This window comes from Zalophus californianus, chromosome 8, assembly GCF_009762305.2.
Source record: "Zalophus californianus isolate mZalCal1 chromosome 8, mZalCal1.pri.v2, whole genome shotgun sequence".
Lineage (NCBI taxonomy): Eukaryota > Metazoa > Chordata > Mammalia > Carnivora > Otariidae > Zalophus > Zalophus californianus.
The window spans coordinates 116196403-116214256 of record NC_045602.1 but is presented as its reverse complement, the minus strand read 5'-3'; the positions used below and the strand labels follow the sequence as shown (position 1 = coordinate 116214256).

The 17854-nt window shown below is 44.9% G+C and overlaps 1 protein-coding gene across 5 annotated transcripts in view; it reads left to right on the top strand.

The window, feature by feature from the left end:
* Positions 1-8308: 8308 nt before the first annotated feature.
* Positions 8309-17854, top strand: part of GSS (glutathione synthetase) — a 27783-nt gene continuing 18237 nt past the window's right edge. The window contains exons 1-3 of one of the 5 annotated variants that reach the window (XM_027620809.1): positions 8309-8427; positions 11721-11852; positions 17600-17745. In XM_027620809.1, coding sequence (XP_027476610.1) covers positions 11727-11852; positions 17600-17745 — 272 coding nt within the window. In that variant the 5' untranslated portion in view covers positions 8309-8427; positions 11721-11726. Of the gene's footprint in view, positions 8428-8488; positions 8596-11720; positions 11853-17599; positions 17746-17854 lie in introns of those variants that run through there. The other 4 variants (XM_027620813.1, XM_027620810.1, XM_027620808.1 and 1 more) reach the window with 4 other exon arrangements.

The following is a 17854-nucleotide window of genomic DNA, read 5'->3' as shown; positions in this document are numbered from 1 at the left end:
CACCACCACAGTCAATATTCTGAACAATTCCAACAACAAAAAGGTGTTACCCTTTTATAACTACACTTTTCTCCTTCCCATCCTTAACCCTGACAACCTCCAATCTGTTCATTTCTAAAATCATCAATTCAAAAATGTTATATAAATGAAATCATACAGTGTGTAACTTTTTAAGATTGACTTTTTTTCACTCAGCATAATTCCCTGGAGATTAATCCAAGTTGTTGCCTACATCGATAATTTTTCCTTTTTGTTACTGAGTAGTATTCCATATTATGGATGTACCATAGTTTGTTAAACTTTCACCTGCTGAAGGATACCTACAGAGTCCTCAGTCTGATGTGCCGTCTTATCACCTGTGTCCTAGGAGGGTGAGGCCACCCACATCCTCCAAATTCTTGTTCCATCTGTCTAGGGACTTCTTGAGACCTGGAAATGGGCAGATCCCACTCTGCATCCCCAGCAGCCAGTACAGGACTTGGCAGAGGTGCCCATGCCTGCCTGCCAAATGGACCGTGTCCACTGGGGTGGAGGCGCCTGCCTCTCAAGAACCCATCTTCTCCAGGGGCCTCTCACTCTGCTCCCTGCTGCCCCCTTCTCACCATGACTCGTGTTTCTCACCCACCCAAGCCTCTCCTTGCTTTGCTCTCCTGGGTTTAGCTGAGCCAGGCTAACAATACAGTATAGTGCTTACAAGTTCTGAAGCCAAGCTGTTGGAGTGAAAACCCTCAGTTACTCTGTCTCTTTGATGCCCGGTTTGTCATCTGTAAAGCAGGAATAATAAGAGCACCCACTCCACTGGAATTAAATGAGATAATACTCATAAAAAAAGGCACAAGGCCTCACACATAATAAGTGTATAATATACAATCATTACTATTCTTTTTATTATCCTTGTCATCACCCCCAAACTCAGTAGAATAAACATGAGAAATACATACCACCAATATAAAGACAAGGAGAAGGTTCCCAAAAAAGGGTCACTCCTAAGACTGTGGGACCCCATTCTCATTCTTACATAATTCCCTCCTGGCTTCTCTCTCTCCAGCTCCTTCCCTTCTTGGGGAAAGTTTAGGGAGATGGAAGGGCAAGACTATAGCCTCTTTCTGGAGAGAGGTTCCCATCACTGGTGTCAAGGTGACAAATGCCTTCCCCCCATATATAGAGTTGTCAGTCTCACCCAATACTTCCTAGCTCCAGAGTCTCCCTACAAACAGCCAACACAGTGTAGGCCCTGCCACTATTCCAGCCACAAGCAGAGTCACAAGGGTCATTCCTCAAAGACCTGCATCCATTCTGCTTTCATGCACCTGTTCATGCAACCATGTAACTATTTACTGAGAAATAAACTTTGCTATTAATCCAGGAAACTCCAGTGAAATATCATGTCACACCCACTAGACTGGTAAAAACAAAAAAGCCTGACAATGCTGAGTCTTAGTGAGGATGTAATTCTAATCCAACAATCCAGCAATTCTAATATATTGCTGGCAAGATATTGATACAATATCTTGTATCATGCAAAATTTATAAAACCACTTAAAAGAGAGAGTTTGTATTATCTAGGAAATCTGAACATGCTCGCTCATGACCTTCAACACACTGCACAAGGAGGCGCATATTAGTTTACCGTCTGTAGTAAAATACTAGAGACAACCCAACAGACCATTCACAGGAGAGAAGGTAAATGAAATGTGGCTTTTATGCAGTGAACCTATAGAGCAGTGAAAACAAATGAACTAGTTACCCTTATCAACATGGATGACTCTTCCAACATAAAGCTGAATGAGAAAACAAGCTGCACAAAAATATATACAATGTTACCAGTTAAAGTCCAAAAAAAAAGGAAAAATAGCATCAAGTATTCAGAAATACATACCTAGTAAAAGGTTTAAAAATGCATAGGAAGGGGCACCTGGGTGGCTCAGTCGTTAAGCCTCTGCCTTCAGCTCAGGTCATGGTCCCAGAGTCCTGGGATCGAGCCCTGCATCAGGCTCCCTGCTCCTCGGGAAGCCTGCTTCTCCCTCTCCCACTCCCCCTGCTGTGTTCCCTCTCTCACTGTGTCTCTGTCAAATAAATAAAATCTTAAAAAAAAAAATGCATAGGAAGGACCTACCTCACACCATATACAAAAATTAACTAAAAATGAATCAAAGACCTACATGTAAGAGTGAAAACTATAAAACTCTAAGAAGACATAGGTATAAATTAAATCATTATTTTTTTTAAAGATTTTATTTATTTATTTGAGAGAGAGAGAATGAGAGATAGAGAGCACATGAGAGGGAAGAGGGTCAGAGGGAGAAGCAGACTCCCTGCCGAGTAGGGAGCCCGATGCGGGACGCGATCCCGGGACTCCAGGATCATGACCTGAGCTGAAGGCAGTCGCTTAACCAACTGAGCCACCCAGGCACCCTTAAATCATTATTTTGGATTAGGCAATAGTTTCTTAGATATGACACCCGGAGCACAAGCAACCAAAGAAAAAACAGATGAACTGGGCTTCCTCTAAAGTAAAAACATTTGTTTTTCAAAGGACACTATCAAGAAATCCAAAAGACAACCCACTGAATGGGAGAAGCTACTTCAAATCATGTACCTCATAAGGGTCTAATGTCCAGAATATATAAAGAATTCTTACAACTCAACAACAAAAAGACAACCTAATTTTAAAATGGACCCTCTCTTTTATGAAGTGAAAGAGAAACTGAGTCAAAAAAGTAGTCTGGGAGTAGAATGGTGGTTGCCAAGGGCTGGCTGGGAGTGGAGAATGGGGAGTTATTGTTTAATGGGTACAGTTTCAGCTGGGGAAGCTAAAAAAGTTCCAGAGACAGATGGTGGTGATACTTGCACAACACTGTGAATGTACTTAATGCCACTGAACTGTGTTATGGTTAAATGGCTAAAATGGTTAAAATGGCAAACTTTATGTACATTTAGCTATGATACATTTTTTTAAGTAAAAAAAAAAAGGTAAAAGGAATAGACACACAGCCGAGAAGCACTGCTCAACATCATCAGTCATTAGGGAAATGCAAATTGAAACCACAATGTGACCCTATCTCACACCCGCTGGGATGGTCACAGCCAAACAGACAGATAAGAACAAGAGGTAAGGATGTAAAAATTGGAAGTCTCAGACATTGCTGGTGGGAATGTAAAATAGTGCAACCCCTTTGGAAAACAGTCTGGCAGTGCCTCAAAATTAAACGTAGAGTTACCCTGTGAGCCACCAAGTTCATGCCGAGGTCTATTCCCGAATCAAATACATCCACACAAAAACTTGAATATGAAGGTTCACAGCAGTATTATTTATAATAACAAAAAGCAGAAAGAACCCAAATGTCCACCAACTAACAGATGAACAAAACATGTCTCCACACAATGGAATACTATGCAGGCATAAAAGGAATGAAGTACTGGTACATGCTACAACATGGATAAACCTTGAAAACATAATGCTTAAGTGACAGAAGCCAGACACAAAAGGCCACATACAGGAGTCCATTTATCTTAAATGTCCTGAATAGGCAAATCCATAGAGACACGAAGCAAATTAGTGACTGCCAGGGGCTGGAGAGGAGGATTGGGGGAGTGACCACTCGTGGTTATAGGTTCTTTCCAGGCGATGGAAAAGTTCTGGAATTAGAGAGTGGTAACAGTTGCACCATCTTGTGATTATATTAAAAACCACTGAATTGTACACTTAAAAAGGTTGGATTTTATAGCATATGAATTATATCTCAATAAAAAATTACATAGGAATAATAAATACCAAATTCAGGAGAGTCTTTATCCCTGGGGGAGTGCAATTGTGGAGGGGCACATGAGGCCTTCAGCTATATTAGCAATGTTTTATTTTGCAAACTGGGTGGTGGGAATGTGTGTGTTTGTTATACTCATCTTTATTCCCTTCCTGATGTTTTCACAATTAAATTTAAAAGTATTTACTTAGCATCAACCTGGACCAGGTACAGGTCTACCTGAGTGTTTTAATGGTGGGTAAAATCAGACCCCATCCTGCCCAAAAGTTAAGTGGACAAGTAGTAAGTGGAAAAGAGGGGCTATAAGTACGTCATCTCTCCTTTCTGGGCTTCTGTTTCCTCATGGATTGTTTTATTTTCTTTTTTTTTAAGTAATCTCTATCCTCAGGGTGTCTGGGTGGCTCAGTTCATTAAGCGTCTGCCTTCAGCTCAGCTCAAGATCTCAGGGTCCTGGGATGGGGCCCTGTGTTGTCATCGTCAGGCTCCCTGCTCAACGCAGAGTCTGCTTCTCCCTCTCCCCCTCTCCCTCCCACCGCTCATGCTCTCTCTCTCAAATAAATGAATAAAACCTTGAAAAAAAAAAAAAAGAAATCTCTACACCCAATGTGGGGCTTGAACTCACAACCCTGAAATCAAAAGGTACATGCTGTACCAACCGAGCCAGCCAGGCGTCCCTGCTCATGGATGAAATGAGAGCTGGACTAGAAGTTTGTTAGTAAAAAGTCTCTGAGGGTACTGGGGGTGGAGGAGTGTGTCTTCCCTTTATCAGCCCACAGTTTCAAGAATTCCTTATGCACGATGAGAGCACAGGCCTGGAATCAGCCCTGGTGCCATCAATCATCACAAGTGGGCCTAACGCAAAGCCCAGCTGAGTCTCTATTTCTTCTCAGTAAAATAGGGACAGTAACTTCTCCCTCCCAGGATTACGATGGGGGGTGTAAATGAGATAACACATATAAAGTGTCCGAGACAGGCCTGGCACACAGTAAATCCTCAACACATGGGAGAGTCCTCACTGTGATTCCACAGGCATTTCCTGAGCAGCACTGCTGGGCCAGGCCTGTGTTAGGGGGCCAGAAGACTGAGAATTCCACTCGATGGCCAAGCGATGGCCCCCAGCCAGGTGGGGAGACAGCCTCATGAACACCAATACCAGGCAGGGTGATGTCACTGTTAAAAAGAGACAGCAGCCACATGCACAGATGCAGACCAGGGGAGTGCAGACCCCCGGACGACAGAGCTGTCCCAATCAAGAGGCCCAGTACAGGCTTGCGGGGGGGGGGGGGGGGGGGGGGGGGGGGAAGGTAACAACACATACAAAGCAAAGGGATTGGCCTCCATTCACATGCAAGGTAGCCCTCCTGGTCTTGTTTCACCTAATTCACACTCAAATGTTCCCACAAACCCCAAGAGCAGAGACTTAAACGGCAACTTTGGGAGACCTGAGCTCATGGTACCTCCCCAGGTGCACGTGGGAGCACAGTGGCTGACAGTGGGAAGCTGCGTGATCTCTGGCAAGTCAGAACACTTCTGCAAGCCTGCAAGTCGCCAGCTATAAAATGGAGATAACAGTACTGACGTCACAGGGTTGTGGTAAAAAATGAGACAACTGTAAAGCCACTAACCAAGTACCTGGCACAGATTAATAAAGATTCGTTATAGGTAGGAAAGAAGAGATAGATTCCATTTACAACATGAGGGCAGTGGGATTCAGAGAGGTGAGAAGCCTTGCCCATAGTCACACGACCAGTTTTGGAGTCAGGATTTGAACCCAGGTCTGACACATTCAAAGGCTCACTGCATCATAATCTCCCTCTGCTCCAGAATCTTCAGCAGACTCCCTGTAGTCCACTCAACGGGATCTCTCCTTGCCATGGAGTGGGGAAGTGGCAAAGGCGTGAGGCCAGAGAGACCTCGGGCAAGTTCCCCAACCCTGGGTTTCTTGATCTGGGACCCCCGAGTGGGTCCAAGGGTGTCTGTGAATTCCTCCACATGGTTTGCAAAAAGTTTGTGTCTAATGGAGATTCTCAAAGGAGTCTATCACCTCAAAAGTAACAAACCACTAACTTGACCTCAATTGGCAAATTTTCTTACCTACCAAAGGAGATACAGTACCTACCTTGAAAGGCTGTGAGAGGATTAAATGAAGTAGTTTATGAAAAGTACCTGAAACATCCTAAACTTTCACCTAATGCTGGTTTCCCTGCATTCCTCTCCCCAGCTTATTTCTATCATTTAGCAAATGTTACTGAGCATCTACTATGTGGCAGATATCATCCCAGGTGCTGGTGGTAAAGTGGTAAACAAGACACATATTGTGCCTGTTCCTATGGAACTCACATGGTGGAGAGAAACAGACAAAAATTAATAATTTCAGATTCTAATAAGTGCTATGAAGAAAATACATACAATAATGTGATGGAGACCGATGAGGCGGGGATGGCATCTGATGAGGAAACATGTGAATGACAAGAAGGAACCAGTTATGCCAAGATTTAGGGGCAAAGCATCAGGGCAGAGGGAACAGGAAAGACAAAGTCTTGCTTGAAAGACCCTTGGCCAAGAGCCCCTCACTCCCAGTTACACCATAAACTGAGTCCCCTTGAGCAAGTCACAGAACTTCTGAGGCTCAGCTGTGACATCTACAAAATGGGAAGAAAGACACCTTACCGGCCACAATGTGAGGGGACTCAACCAAAGGGCTGTTAAGGTCTGGGATCTTCCCCAAGTCTCACCAATATACACCTGATACTCGTCATTTGGCACCCATCTTGGAGGAGGGAAACCTGCACAGAGAACCCTGGATCATGATTTCTGACTTTTAATTTCATGCTGCACTAGAAAGTTTCCTTGGTTCCCAGTTAACATGGTAGACTCTGCAACTTGGGGCCTATTATAGTAATGGCTGCTTCAGACTCCCTCAGGTACAAAAGCAGACAAAGGAAGGACATCATAGAAAACACTGTTGTGCCTATAACCAGACTACCTATCGCTTCCCTCCCCCCAACAAGATGGGAGAACTCAGTCTGTCCTGTAGACAGAGAAAATACAAGCTTTATTTAAGGAGCTGGAAACATCCTGGCCCCTGGGTTAGGCCACTGATTTATGATCATTTGTGGTTCTCCCTCCTAAACGTTTCTTTAATCTGTCCCCTTCTCTCCAACTCTTCAGCCACTGCCTCACACCTTAACGCCCTCTGAGCATGCTCTCTGGCCTTAGTATCCCCACTTCCAAAACATCTGCCACACTGCAGCCAGCACCTACCACATAAAATAGACTTTCCCTGGCTCAAAACCCTTAGACAGCGCCCCATCACTCACTGGACAAATGCCAACACCCTTAACCTGGAATCCAAGACTCCCTCTCCAAGACTGAGCTCCTAACAGCCTGCTCAACCCCCAGGCCCTCCTCGGTATCTATATCAAACTCCTCAATGTCTCTAAAAAGAGCCTAGCCACTCTAAGAATTATTTGCCTTTGCTGTTTCTGTTCTTACTACTTGGAACACTGTCCCCCTTCCTGCCTCTTACCTCCACACTTACTTCTTTCACTGCTTACATATTCCTACCTACCCCTCAAGACCCCAAAAGCCTTCCCTGAGTCCCCAGAAAAGCACTGTTTACCAGTCTACCTTCTTAATCAGATGTGAAAGCTGGGGTTCTCTCTTAGTCATGGTTAACTTCACAGAGAATAGAGTGATAAATTCAGATTACTTTAACTAAAATTCCTATGAGGTGCTTCACATTGAGAAGATCCTGTCATAACCCAGAAAGAAGGAACAGTAAAAGAACTGGAGGGCTGCCAAGAGCTAAGGTGGGAATAGGAATCAAGAATCTGCATTCTCCAAAAAAAAAAAAAGAGAGAAAGAAGAATCTGCATTCTCAAAAAAATTGCCCCAGATACTGACACAAATGATACTGGCCATTTTGAGAAACACTGTGTCACCCTCAACACTCCCAACTTAAAAATTGCCGGAAAAGGGGCATCTGGATGGCTCATTTAGTAGAACCAGCGACTCTTGATCTCAGGGTTGTGAGTTCAGGCCCCACGTTGAGTGTAGACACTACTTAAAATCTTTTTAAAAATTGCTGGAAAAATGAAAATGCTTTCCTTTGCCTCCACACCCGAGGTTAGAGAAATCAGGTGGTCTTTTCTGGGACTCAGCTAGGTGGAAAACTTCTAGAAGCTTGGGCTCCAACACTGGCTCAACCTGGAACGTGCTGAGGTACCCTGCGCTGGTCTCTGCCCCTCTCTGGACCTCCGTTGTCACACCTAACCCCACAGTTTGTCCCCGAGGTAGTGACTGTCCCATTCTGGGTATCAGTTCCCATATCTTATAATAGACGTCACCAGCTCTGACGCCCTACAAGCTCCGCAAACCCTTAACTCTGGGCGGACACAGCTTGACTCCTCCCCTCCTTCCCAAGGTCCCACCCGTCTGGGTCCAGACGACGAACCCCTAAAGCCAAGGCTGCCCTCACACGAACTGATCCTTCCCGGCCGCCGTCCAGCTCCACAGGAACGGGTCTTCTCCCCGCCCCGCTCTTTAGTCCCCACTGGCGCGGCCCGCGCAAGCGCATTGGGTCGCAGCGAGGCCCCGCCCCCTGGACCTGGGGTAACTGCGCGAGGGGCTTGAGTACCGCGGAAGGCAGGACGACGAACTAGTAGGTTGGGGAGCGGCAACGGCGGCCGGCAAGGGCCACGTTTCCTAGAGAGGCTACATGTGAGGGAGGGGTCTGGCCAGTGATTGGAACCCTGAAGGCGGAGAGATGTTGCCCCTCAAACTCATCGTAGGGAAGGGAAAACTGGTGTCCGCTGAGGGGGTTGGGCTGGTGCGTGTTGATCCGAGATTTCCCAGATCTCCTTACCCCGATCGGGCCGGTGTCGGGGACAGCGTGCCGGAGTTTAAAAAGGAAAGGAAGGAACTGGGAGCGATTAGAACCAAACTGCCTGGAGTGGGAGCGAACGGGCCCATGAAGTGGGGCAAGCCTGGGCGGGAGACGGGTGCTGTTGCCCCAGGCCTCACGCAGTCACTGGCCTCGCCCTCGGGATAAAGTCCGACTGGATTTTCTCGTGGGCGTTTTAAGACTTTTGCTGATCTGGTCACAGTCTGTCATTCATTCATCATTCATTCATTTAACATTCACTGAATACAGTACTAGGCGGGCAGGTAGAGTAGTGATGAAGACACACAACGAGTCCTGATTCCTATGGTACGGGGGAAACTAGTGGTCTGTAGAAGCCCTTGGCGGAGAACAGGAACAGCTTCTGAAACTGAGTCATGAAGGCTAGTCAGGAATGGTGGGGAGTGTTCCAAAAAGAGAAGCCTGCAGCACGTGCCTAGCCTAGGGGCCGGAGAGAGGCAGATGCATCCTGGTCACTGAAGATAACCTCACTCTGAGTCTGTTTAATGTCCAGGGAAGAGATGATGGTAGCCGGAACGAGGCTCCTGACAGCGGAGGTGGAGAGAAATCACGGAATTCAAAGCATTCTGTATTTAATAGAAACTACAGGATTTGGGGAGACTGGGGTGTTGGAGAGAAGTATGTGCAAGGCTTGAGTGCTTGGGTGGGATTCATCAGAGGAGATTTGTGGGGAGACAACAACAAATTCTATTCTGGTTCTGCAGAGACTCCCCGTAAGCAGTAGGTTATTAGAGTTTGGAGGTCAGGGGCGCCTGGGTGGCTCAGTTGGTTGAGCGACTGTCTTCGGCTCAGGCCATGATCCTGGAGTCCCGGGATCGAGTCCCGCATCGGGATCCCTGCTCAGCGGGCAGTCTGCTTCTCCCTCTGACCCTCCCCCCTCTCATGTGCTCTCTCTCATTCTCTCTTTCAAATAAATAAAATCTTAAAAAAAAAAAAAAGAGTTTGGAGGTCAGGAAAGCACCACTGTGAAGGTATAGATTTGAGTGTCCTCAGCAAAACAAATAAAGCCCCAAGGTTGAGTCTGCAGAATGAGAAAAACAAAGGGCCCAATCAGCACTTTACATAGTGATTATCTTAATGTCTTATCTCTCTGTGTCCTCGGTACCTAGTCTAGAGTCTGGCATTAGATGCCATTCAGTGTTTACCAAGTAGACAAGAGCCCAAGGGCAGGCAGAGATGTTGGGATCCCAGAGTTGTGAAGAGCTGGGGGCTAATGGAGGGTTCTGTTGCTCTAATGTCAGTCATAAGTTCTTGTCCCAGTTCTGCTACCAGCCTGCCGTGTGACCTGACAAGTCTTCCACCTGTAAAGTGGGTATTGCCAAAAAAAGAAGTTCCCATGTATAGAGCTCCAAACCCTGCTAAGGAACTACGCACAGATTTTTTTCTCATTTAATCCACATGGTGATCTTATTTATGAAGCAAGTAATGTTATTATGGGCTCAAACCCGGATCTCACTGACCCAGAGCTTTATTATGACTCTATGAACTGCCCTTATCTCTGTTGTCAGGATCCTCTTGAAATCACACGGTCATTTTCTTTTGAAACATTGTGCTGAGGCCAACAGACTTTCATAATTGGTTTAGCACCAGTTCTGTTAAAGGGAGAGGGAGACGGAGCTAAATGTGATCAAGTTACTTGGTGTTCTCTAGCTCCCTTTTTGGGGACCGTTGAGCTGGGTAACCATGTTCTTTTCCTAAAATCCAATAACAATGGGGCAAAACAAAATGACCGGTGTTCCAGATTTTTAATCAGATCTTCTTAAATCCCTGAGGCCTGCTGCAAAATCAGTGAGTATCAAGGTGTGAGTTGGTTCATACCTGTGTGTCCCTGGACAGGCAGTTGGACTCCTCCTCCTATTACATTGGGCACTTGGGTTTTGGTTGTTTCTATGCTGCTAATGTGATTTCTCAGAAATATTTTGTCTTGATGCTGTGATGATAGATGTCTGTACAAGGAGTGTAGTCATGTCCTGCTAGTGAGTTTGCTTCTGGTTAGTATGAGGGAGGAGTTCACCGTATCTGCATTTCATAGTATTCTACAAAGGGCTCCTCCTACCCACCCCTCCCATTTGAGATCTGCCAACATGGGTTGTGAGCTAGAAGGGAAAACTAAAAAAAAAAAAAATTTTAAGTAGGCTCCATTCCCAGCGTGGAGCCCAATGCAGGGCTTGAAATCAAGACCTGAGCTGAGATCAAGAGTCAGACCTTTAACCGACTGAGCCACCCAGGTGCCCCAGAACGGAAATTAATAATCTATTGCAGTGGTTTTAAATTTGTTAAAAATACAGAGCTACAAAAAAAAAAAAAAATACCCTCCCTCTCCTCAGACCTCTTGCATGAGAATCTCTGAGTGAGGCCCAGGAATTTGTATTCTTTACCAAGCTCCCCAGAATATTCACCCAGGTTTGGAAACTACTGGTCTGCTCCATTCCCCTTGTTTCACAGGTAGGGAATATGCAGCTACAAGGGGGAAGGAACTTGCCCCAATCACATATGACATTAGTGCCTCTTTCTCCAATGAAAACACTGGGCCTGGGGCACCTGGGTGGCTCAGTCATTAAGCATCTGCCTTCAGTTCAGGTCATGGTCCCAGGGTCCTGGGATCGAGCCCTGCATTGGGCTCCCTGCTCAGCCAGGAGTCTGCTTCTCCCTCTCCCACTCCCCCTGCTTGTGTTCCCTCTCGCTGTGTCTCTCTTTGTCAAATTAATAAAAAATTAAAAAAAGAAAAGAAAAGCACTGGGCGGGGAGTCCTGTGACCTGGGTTCAAATGCAGGTTTTACCAATCATTACCTTGGGCAAGTCATTTCACCGCTCCGAGATTCCACTTCCTTACTGTGAGAATAATGCCGTCCTTGTGTTAGGAACCAAAAGAGAGTGGCAGTGGAAATGCTTTGTCAAGCTTTCCATTCTGCACTCATGGAAGTTAAGAGCTGCCATCCAGTGTTCACTCCCCTGTACCGCACCACCAGTTTCATCCGTTGCTGGGCCCCAGGCAATCTATCACCAAGCCTTCTCCTCTCCTTCTGCTGCAGGTTGGGATGGCCACCGGCTGGGGGAGCATCTTGCGGGATGAGCAGCTGGAGGAGATGGCCCGGCAGGCTGTGGACCGCGCCCTGGCCGAGGGAGTGTTACTGAGGACCTCACAGGAGCCCAGCTCCTCTGATGTAAGCCCCTGACTCCTCCCCACAGCACTGACCACACCACTGTGGATCCTAATGCTCATTATCTGGTCCCTGCCAGGCTAAAGGCAGATCCTTTCTGTCCAAGACATCGCTTTTGCTTTATTTTATTTTTTCAATAACTAAAATTGATCTCTAAATATATGTAGAAAGTAGCCTGCTAGAGAAATCAAATTTAAGTCTGGGGTTTCAAGTGTGACTTAGGCAGGATACATAACCTCTCTCAGCTGCGGTTTCTTCAAATAATAAAAAAGGGATAGTAATGGGACCTACCTCATCAAGTTGGTAATAGAATAAGAAGATAATTCATGTGAAGCACTTTTTCCAGTGAACTATTATTTTTTAAGACCCCCTAATCACACTGTGGGGGGTATATCTGTACAATTGGTTTGTGTATATCCTTCTCTGTGCATTTATATACATATTTGTGTATATAAAGAAATAACATGCTTTTCTTTTTTAAGTTTACTATTTTTTTTAGTAACCTCTACACCCAGTGCAGGGCTCAAACCCACAACCCCCAGATCAAGAGTTAGCCCCAAAATATATGGTTTTCTAAAAAATAAATTGGATCATATAGATCATGCAGATTACTCTGTTTTTGTTTTAAGATTTTTTTTTTGTTATTTGTCAGACAGCACAAGCAGGTGGAGCAGCAGGCAGAGGGTGAAGCAGGCTCCCCATTGAGCAAGGAGCCCGATGCGGGACTCGATCCTGGGACTCTGGTATCATGACCTGAGCCAAAGGCAGTCACTTAACCAACTAAGCCATCCAGGAGCCCTGTGATTTTGTTTTTCATTTAACAATCTGTTTTAGAACTCTTTCCAACTTCCTCCAGTAGGATTAGCTTCATTCTAATATATGGTGTTCCAGGTATGGATGGATCACTGCTCAACTTTCCTCTGTTGATGACTATTTAGGTGATTTCTAATGTTTTATGATTACAAATAGCACTCCAGGGAACAGCATACATGTCTGTCGGGTGCCTTTATGAGTGTTTCTGTAGGGTTGATACATAAAAGAACTGCTGAGTCCAAACCACATCTTTTAAAAGTCTCATCCTTAAAAAAAAAAAGTCTATTTTGTGACTAGGTAAGACATTTTCATGGTTCAGAGGGCAGAGTTTACAGTTTAACCCTCCCTCCCACATTCCCTAGCCACCTGTTCTCCTGATCTGAAGGCAGGTTCTTATTTATTCTTTCTTACGGTTTACTCATAACAAAAAAAGTATATATTTCTCTTTCCCGCTTTTTACACAAAGAAATGTCCTAGACAAGCCCTTTTGTGCCTTGCTTTTTTCCTTTTACTTAGTAGTATGCCCTATGACAATCCATATTAGTAACCAGAGAGCTGTCACCATCTTTCTTTACCAAGCCACATTCTTTTTTTTCTCTGTGTGCCCAGAACCTAGTTAAGGGCCTGCTGGAGAGTCCAGATTCAGTAAGTATTTGCTGAGGCCTGAATGAATGAGAATGGCTGTCACCTAAAGTAGGCTCATATTGTGGAAGGTCTGCCTCTGGCTTTGGGAATATAATTGCTTGGTTTGTGAACCTTACATTATGGGAACTGCTTGTCTGAACCCAGGATTGAGCATTTACCCTTCCAAGATTTTTTTGTTCTTTTAATCAATAGGTATTATGTGAAGGTCCAACACTTAGTCTTTCTGGAAGTTAATGGAGCCTAGAAAACGCACAGTCCTCAATGAGAGTCCCAATTCAGAGAAAAAAGACAGGAAGCGTGTGAGTGTGTGTATGTGTGTATGTGTGTGTGAAAGAGAGATTTCATTCCCAATCTTTACCAGGTGCCTGTTCTATGCCAGACCATTCTAGGCCCTGAGGACACAGAGGCCCTGGCCTCTGAAGTGCATGGTCTAGTTGGAGAATGTGCCACAAAACAAAATTAAGTAATGTCAGTTCTATGAGAAAACACAGATAGCCTGCTGCACAATATTAGCTATCATTTATTAAGTATTTACTGTGTGCCAGGCACTATTTTAAACACTTAGGAATCACTAACTCATTTAAGTCTCACCACAACAGAAATGAGATGAGAGATGAGGAAACCAAGGCCCGGAGAGGTTAAGTAACTGGCCCAAGGTCATGTGAATAGTGGTGTAATTGGCAAAGCCAGAATTCAAACCCAAAGAGTTTGCCTCCTGAGCCCATGTTCTGAGCTTCCATTCTTTACTGCCTCTCTCAGGAAATTGTATGGGACATCTAGAAAAAGGAGCAACTCATTAGTTGTATTTGAACTAGATCTTAAAAACAAATGGGGGTGGGGCGCCTGGGTGGCTCAGTTGGTTGTGTCCTGGGATTGAGCCCTGCATCACACTCCTTGCTTGCTCAGCAGAGAGCCTGCTTCTCCCTCTCCCTCTGCCCCTCCCCGACACTCATGCTCGCGCACCCTCTCTCTCTCAAATAAATAAATAAAATCTTTTAAAAAATAATAAAGGGGAAAAGAACAGCATAGCAGAGGTGTGCCTGGCTGGCTCAGTCAGTAGGGCATGCAACTCTTGATCTCAGGGTCGTGAGTCCAAGCCCCACATTGGCATGAAGCCTACTTAAAATAAATAAAAACATAAAAAAAAAAAAAGAACAGCACAGCAGAGGCCCCAAATTAGGAAAAGGCAAAAAATGCTCAATGTTCTGTCCCCTGAATGTGGGACAGAAGACAGGCCAAAGTCAGATAACCTAGAGGTTTTTGATACTGGGTGGAAGAGGAATGTGAACTTTATCCTATGGGTTGCTGGGGACAGACTAGCCACGTGCAGAGTAAGCACAGGAGCCATGTGCGGGCTCCTGCAGATTTAGGGAGTTAATTTTTAAAAAAATTTAAAATTAAGATAAAAAAATACATGAACAGGGTACAAAATTTAAAAGGTATTCAGTGTAGAATAAATCTCCTCCCTCCAGCCACTGTTTTCCTCCCCAGAGGCAAGCATTGTTAACAGTTTTTTCACCAGAGTGTCTTTAAAAAGTCAGAGCCAGTGTTTTTTTTTTTCAATCATGAAATTAAAAAAAAAAAACAAAACCTGGATACCCAGTGTGGAGTTCTGGCCCCTTAGGTGAGATGGGGGCTCTTCTTCCCAGCACTCTTTGTTTCTCTGATTCTGAAGCGGAGTATTTCTTGTCATGCATGTGCTATAGTAGTTCTTATAGTAGAAGAGTATTTCTCTGTGTCTGTGTCTCTATAAAAAAATGAAAAACTGTGTTTCAGCCTTTGGCCTATGCATAGCAGAAAACAGCTGTATACTATTGATCCTAAATTCAAGCAGGCATGATGAGTCATGGGGACAGAGGAAGAGGAAAGTCTTTTTTTTTTTGAAAGAATGTGCGTGGGCATAAGCTGGGAGAGGCAGAGGGAGAGGGAGAATCTTAAGTAGGCTCCAGGCCCAGTACGGAGCCTGACACAGGGCTCGATCTCACAACCCTGAGATGATGACCTGAGCCCAAACCAAGAGTTGCACACTTAACCCGACTGAACCACCCAGGTACCCCAGAGGGAACTCTTATTAGAAAAAATCTTTGGGAGTTTTTCAGGCCAAATGAGACTTGTTGGAAGAGGCAAAGTTCTGAGTTTTAAAGCCAAGGAAACGGAGCACCTGCCTTTGACTCAGGTCAGGATCTCTGGGTCCTGGGGATTGATCCCCATGTTGAGCTCCCTGTTCAGCGGGGAGTCTGCTTCTCCTCCCTCTGCCCTTCCAGCCCGCTCACACACTCTCTCTCTCAAATAAATAAATAAAATAAAATCTTTTAAAAAAATAAATAAAGTCGGGCGCCTGGGTAGCTCAGTCGTTAAGCGTCTGCCTTCAGCTCAGGTCATGATCCCAGGGTCCTGGGATCGAGCCCCGCATGGGGCTCCCCGCTCAGCGGGAAGCCTGCTTCTCCCTCTCCCATTCCCCCTGCTTGTGTTCCTGCTCTCGCTCTGTCTCTCTCTGTCAAATAAATAAATAAGTCATTAAAAAATAAATAAAGTCAAGGAAACACCCTATAGTCATTACACATGCACTCAGGGTATTACCTGAGTTTGTCTTCTGAGATTCTGAGGAGGGCAGTTTGGGAATTATCTACCAAAATTTTAAATGAATTTATCCTCATTACCTGATATTTCCACTTTTTAAATTTACCGTTTATGGACTTTCTCACACACAAAGTAGCTAGAATGTATATTCTAGGATATTGATTGAAGCATTGATTATAAAGGGGTGGGGGAAGGAAACCACCTAAATGTTCATAATAGAAAGCTAGATTCAATAAATTATTTTCTATCCAAAGAATGGAATACTGTGCAGCCATTAAAAAGACTGAGAGTTCTTTATTTGAACATATATGGAAATGACTCTGAAATATTTATAAAGCAAAGGACAGAACAATATATGTATCATGTGCTTCTGTGTGTATAGAAAAAGAGAAAATATATATGTATGCATAGAGTCTAAAGGACATGTGAGACTCCAGTATACCATTTGCCTCTGGGGAGAACTGAGTCACTGGGGCCAGAGTAGGAGTGAGACATACTTTTCACTATGTACCCTTCTGTCTCTTTTGAATTTTGTATCATGTGTTTATATTATCTGTTCAAAATAATATTTTTAAATAAGTATATAATGCCAAGTTCTAATGCCATAAACTCATACTACCATAATGGCAAACAGATATTAACTCAGAGGTTAAACTCAGGAATACCTCATAAAATAAGTCATAAGGTCATCTTATCATCTCTTACCCAAATTCTAGTTCATTTGTTGTTGTGAATCTCAGAAGGCATTCTCCCCTTCTAGAAATAGTGTTCCAGATGGCACAGGGGTTTCTCAGTTCGCCACAGTCCAAGCCTAACTCCAGGCCTGGCAACCTGAGTCACTGTCTCCAACGCTGGGGGGGAACCACTCCTAACTTCTGTTCTGGGGACCAGAATTCACTTCTGCAGCAGCCCTTACAGCAGGACTGTACCTCTCCCCCAGCCAGAAGGCAGGGGGACTGGGATGTGAGTTCCTGGCATGCAGAGGGTCCTGGGTTTAGATCATCAACTGGCTAGGAGCTGTGTGTGTATGTGTGTGTTGTTTATCAACCACCTTGGGTCAAATCCCAGTGCCATGTAACACATGGCACATTATATAATTTTGGATATGTTACATAATCTCTCTGAATCTCAATTCCCTTATCTATTTATTAAGAATAAACAGTAATAAAGTCTGCCTCACAGAGATAAATGATGCAGCCATGTCAGGTATTTAAAACAGTGCCTTGTGGGGCGCCTGGGTGGCTCAGTTGGTTAAGTGACTGCCTTCGGCTCAGGTCATGATCCTGGAGTCCCGGGATCGAGTCCCACATCGGGCTCCCTGCTCAGCAGGGAGTCTGCTTCTCCCTCTGACGCTCTTCCCTCTCGTGCTCTCTATCTCTCATTCTCTCTCTCGCAAATAAAAAAAAAAAATCTTTAAAACAGTGCCTTACATACCATAAGTGCTCAGTGATTTCTGATTTATTGTCTTTGCTTTTGTCTGTTTTGCTTCTAATTCTTTTTTAATGTAAAGAGATGGAATATTACAGAGTCTGAAACTTCCCTTTATACCCCTTCATCATCCTGTTTGCTTCCTCCCTTCCCAGAGGGAACCACTGTTTTGTAGTTTGTGTGTCCTCAGTAAATGTCGGCCATGCTTTCCATGGGGTTATGTTTGCAGGAAGACAACCCATTCATGGGTGTTCTATCCCTGCCCACTCTTTCTCCTTGATCAGGTGGTAAGCTATGCCCCATTCACGCTCTTCCCCTCACTGGTCCCCAGTGCCCTGCTGGAGCAGGCCTATGCCGTGCAGATGGACTTCAACATGCTGGTGGATGCTGTCAGCCAGAATGCTGCCTTTCTGGAGCAGACGCTCTCCAGGTACTGGGTCATGGGGCATTAGGGGCTGGGAACTGCAGGAACCAAGGGACTAGAAGACTGGGGAGCCATGAGGTGTTGCTCTGGCAGCTGACTTGGTTGGGTGGGGGAC